A 2,719-nucleotide genomic window follows, 5' to 3' on the forward strand; every position below is an offset into this window, starting at 1 on the left:
GTAGAAGCACACAGATATTGTACTAGAGTAAAAGTAGAAGTACTCAGGTCTTGTACTTGAGTAAAAGTAGAAGTACCGTAATTTTCGGACTATAAGGNAGACGGGTAAAGTTTAACCACACTTTGGAGCGCGTTTTCTCCGCCGTGTGTGTGTGTGTGTGTGTGTTGCATGCATGTAGCAGCCGCGTGTGCCGTGTGTGTAAACTGCCCCGCCCCCTCGCACACAGACGGGGGAGAGAGATCTCTCGTCTGGATTGGAAAGATCGAAAATACATCATAGAAGCATTGTTTTGTCTTTTTGCGTATTAAAAACAAAATGTACGACACTGAAACTGCAATATAATGTTTGTGTAGCATAATAAATATGACATGTATTTTTTACATGTCTTCAGTACCGATAAAAATACCGATAACGTCGGAGCTTAACAGTACCACAGTCTTTAATAATTCAGCCCCGGGGACCCTTTAATACCGGGGCTCGGTACCCATCCCTCGATGTAGGATATTTGTATTGACACTTTTGGTTTTAAACCAATTATACGCACATTTTTTACGCAGTCTGGATCTGCATGACAATAATCCTAGAGGTATTTGGTCAATTATAATTTGTTTAAATAGCTGAAAATAATTGTCATCATGTCAAATAATGTTTTTAAGACTTTTGAAATATTGATTCAAGACAGTTTTATACATTTGAAGCATTACTTTCTAATTAATTAATAAAATGCTTTTTAAAAGGATCCGCTGCGGCTCTATGCAAACTTGTCAGTGAACAGTGCAATGAGAATAAATGGTTTCTTGCCAGGGTTTCCACCCAAGATAAATATTGAGAAAACTACATTAAAGTGAACTATGATAGAAGTTGCTTTCCAATATGCAACACTGTGACCGATACACTTCTGGCCACACTCGTATATTAAATACATAGATGGAACTTTTCTTGAGATGAGATGATGTTGAGATACAATTTATTTCAGACCAAATTATTTCCAGAACCGTGTTGAAAGGTAAAGTGTGTTACTTACACACTGATATCTTGTGGTGATTGTCTTTGCTAGGCAACATCTTTACACCTCGAGACTTAAGTTCAGTCATCTTCTTAACTGTGGAGGGAAACAGAGCAGAGACGTATAAGACAGCAGGAAGTGCAATAATGACACCCACACATTACAGCAGAGCCTAAATGTCTGCAGCAAATACACTATATAATACATCATGTTCCACACATCACTGCCCACACCCACTGCAGACATGTTATCAGGACAATTGCAATTAAGCTAAAAAAAAAGGTTCTGCCAAACAACATATGATCTTCATTTTGTACTTTTCAATAGATCTACAAAGACATATGTTTAACGCAGACGAAAATAACTAAACAATGTACATTCTCTTTGCATTCGTGTAGATAGAAAGTTACAGGGAATAACACTATTATTACATTAAGGTTAGAGAGAAAGGGTTAATTAGGAGAAGAAACACAGTATACGATTTATACGATAAAATGATGAGGTTAAAAATATTTATTTTAATGATCAGTGCTGAGAAGAAAGAGCCATCGTAGCTAAGTGGAAGGCTCATCTAAATGCATAATTAATCAGCAATTAAAAAAACACTCAGCATTGTCTATGTCCCAACTCCACACTCATCATATTTCTTACAAAAGAACGTCACTTGTTTTCCATAAATGGTTGCTTTGCTCAGTTTCAGCTGCTTGGCAATTCAAAGCTTATCTGAGTCATGTCTCAAAAAGTTTGTTTGAATATGTCTGGAAGGTAGAATCATAATGCAGACGCTTTTCAGATTGCAACCCTGATTAGAAAAAGGTATTATCAGATCTCTAGTAAGAGTACTTGGGTTGAGGCTATTTCCTGTACCACGCAAATTGAAAAACACTAGAGAAAAAAATATGAAATAAATAGAGCCTAAGAGAATATTCAACAGAGAGTAATTTCATTACTGCAACATGCCGTTGAAGCACGGGACCTGTCATGACAAAAGCTGGTGGGTGGTGGGGGATGGGAGAGTGTTTAATCTAATTAAAGTGTTAGCCTCCCACTTCCCTATGATCTCCTAAACATATTTATCCACCATTAAACCTGTAAACCCATAGGATCATGCCTTGTCTTTTCCATATTCTTCATCTACACTGAACAAAGATATAAACGCAACACTTTTGTTTTTGCTCCCATTTTTCATGAGATGAACTCAAAGATCTAAAACATTTTCTATATACACAAAATAACCATTTCTCTCAAATATTGTTCACAAATCTGAAAAAATCTGTGATAGTGAGCACTTCTCCTTTGCCGAGATAATCCATCTCACCTCACAGGTGTGGCATATCAAGATGCTGATTAGACAGCATGATTATTGCACAGGTGTGCCTTAGGCTGGCCACAATAAAAGGCCACTCTGAAACGTGCAATTTTGCTTTATTGGGGGGGTCTGGGGGGGTCCGAAAACCAGTCAGTATCTGGTGTGAGGGTTATGATTAGGGTTCGGGTAATGTTGTGAATCGAGTGGCCCATGGTGGTGGTGGGGTTATGGTATGGGCAGGCGTATGTTATGGACGACGAACACAGGCCACTCGATTCACAACATTACCCTAACCCTAACCCTACCCCTCACACCAGATACTGACTGGTTTTCGGACCCCCCCAGACCCCCCCAATAAAGCAAAAATGCACGTTTCAGAGTGGCCTTCATGTTGTGGCCAGCCT

At 38.8% G+C, this 2,719-nt stretch overlaps 1 protein-coding gene across 1 annotated transcript in view; it reads right to left on the reverse strand.

Annotated features, from left to right (window-relative positions):
- csmd2 (CUB and Sushi multiple domains 2) overlaps positions 1 to 2,719 on the reverse strand; it is a 221,697-nt gene that overhangs the window by 217,664 nt on the left and 1,314 nt on the right. The window contains exon 2 of the mRNA XM_010794261.1: positions 1,025 to 1,102. Coding sequence (XP_010792563.1) covers positions 1,025 to 1,102 — 78 coding nt within the window. The remainder of the gene's footprint in view (positions 1 to 1,024; positions 1,103 to 2,719) is intronic.

Source organism: Notothenia coriiceps, unplaced genomic scaffold (assembly GCF_000735185.1).
Source record: "Notothenia coriiceps isolate Sejong01 unplaced genomic scaffold, NC01 NC01_scaffold00037244, whole genome shotgun sequence".
Lineage (NCBI taxonomy): Eukaryota > Metazoa > Chordata > Actinopteri > Perciformes > Nototheniidae > Notothenia > Notothenia coriiceps.